The 1,076-nt window shown below is 37.3% G+C and overlaps 1 protein-coding gene across 1 annotated transcript in view; it reads right to left on the reverse strand.

Moving 5' to 3' along the window:
* The window catches only part of LOC110288554 (vomeronasal type-2 receptor 26-like), a gene marked incomplete at its 5' end in the record, with an annotated part of 7,845 nt that extends 6,821 nt beyond the window's left edge, over positions 1 to 1,024 (reverse strand). Inside the window, one exon of the mRNA XM_021154866.1 lies at positions 901 to 1,024. Coding sequence (XP_021010525.1) covers positions 901 to 1,024 — 124 coding nt within the window. The remainder of the gene's footprint in view (positions 1 to 900) is intronic.
* Positions 1,025 to 1,076: the final 52 nt, after the last annotated feature.

Consider the following 1,076-nt stretch of genomic DNA (forward strand, 5'->3'; position numbering starts at 1 on the left):
AAAGGGGTGCTGAATCTGCAATCAGTGTCACTCTGATACAATGTTCTTAGCAGTTCCTCTCATTTAACAAGTCTCTATGTTGTCTCAGCTGTCTGTCTCTAGGTTGTACGATCATAGCAATTTATATGGTTTCTCTGAAGTTTAATTTCCTTGTGAATGAAATATTGGTCATTATTAGTATTTATTTTTAGCATGAAACGAAGTCATACTTTAAAATGTANNTCATAGTTTAGGATATACACGAAGCACTAACTGTTTACAGTATACAAAGACTACTAACTTCACTGATTAATACTACTACAGCTGTAGTAGAACCATTAGTGAAAAGCAGAGATACAAAGAAAAGAAACTTAAACTCAATGCTGTTATGCAGAAGACAAAGCTGGACCAGATGTAGAACACTCCTGTAGGCTTAGTCACCCAGGGGGCTGAGCCTGGAGGACTGCAGGAACCCGAGAGCTTGAGATTTATACACACAGCATAGCAAATAAAACAAACAGATAAACAAACATCAGTTACAAAAATGACTGGGTTAAAATCAAGGTTTTTGTTTGTTAGTTGTTTTGTTTTTCAAGACNGGGTTTCTCTGTGCAGCCCTGGCTGTCCTGGAACTCACTATGTAGATAAANGGGCCTTGAACTCAGAGATCTACATTCTGAGAGTTGGAATTAAAACCTTTGCTATTCTACCCAGCAAAACCTTGTTTTAAACTATTGAGAGTTAGCTACATGAATATAGCCGTGTCTTCAGGTGTTGTGTTACTCATGCCTATCCTGTGGTGCATCATTTCCTCATTCAGAATCATTTCTACAAATGTCCACATTCAGAAACATTTCTAGAAATGTCAATATTGGGAAGTATTTCTAGAAATGTCCTCATTCAGAATCACTTTATAAATACCTGTTTCATTTGCAAATTCTCCATCTGGACATGGAACACAATCAAAACAACAGAATGGTCTCCAATCATCAGGTATTTTGCTAAATCCAAGTGGACAGCTTTCACTGCAAGCATGTAAAGCAGACTGTATAGGAGACATGAGAAGAAGAAAGGCACTCAATGCATGACATTCAGTA

The sequence above is a fragment of the Mus caroli genome, unplaced genomic scaffold (assembly GCF_900094665.2).
Source record: "Mus caroli unplaced genomic scaffold, CAROLI_EIJ_v1.1 scaffold_20977_1, whole genome shotgun sequence".
NCBI lineage: Eukaryota > Metazoa > Chordata > Mammalia > Rodentia > Muridae > Mus > Mus caroli.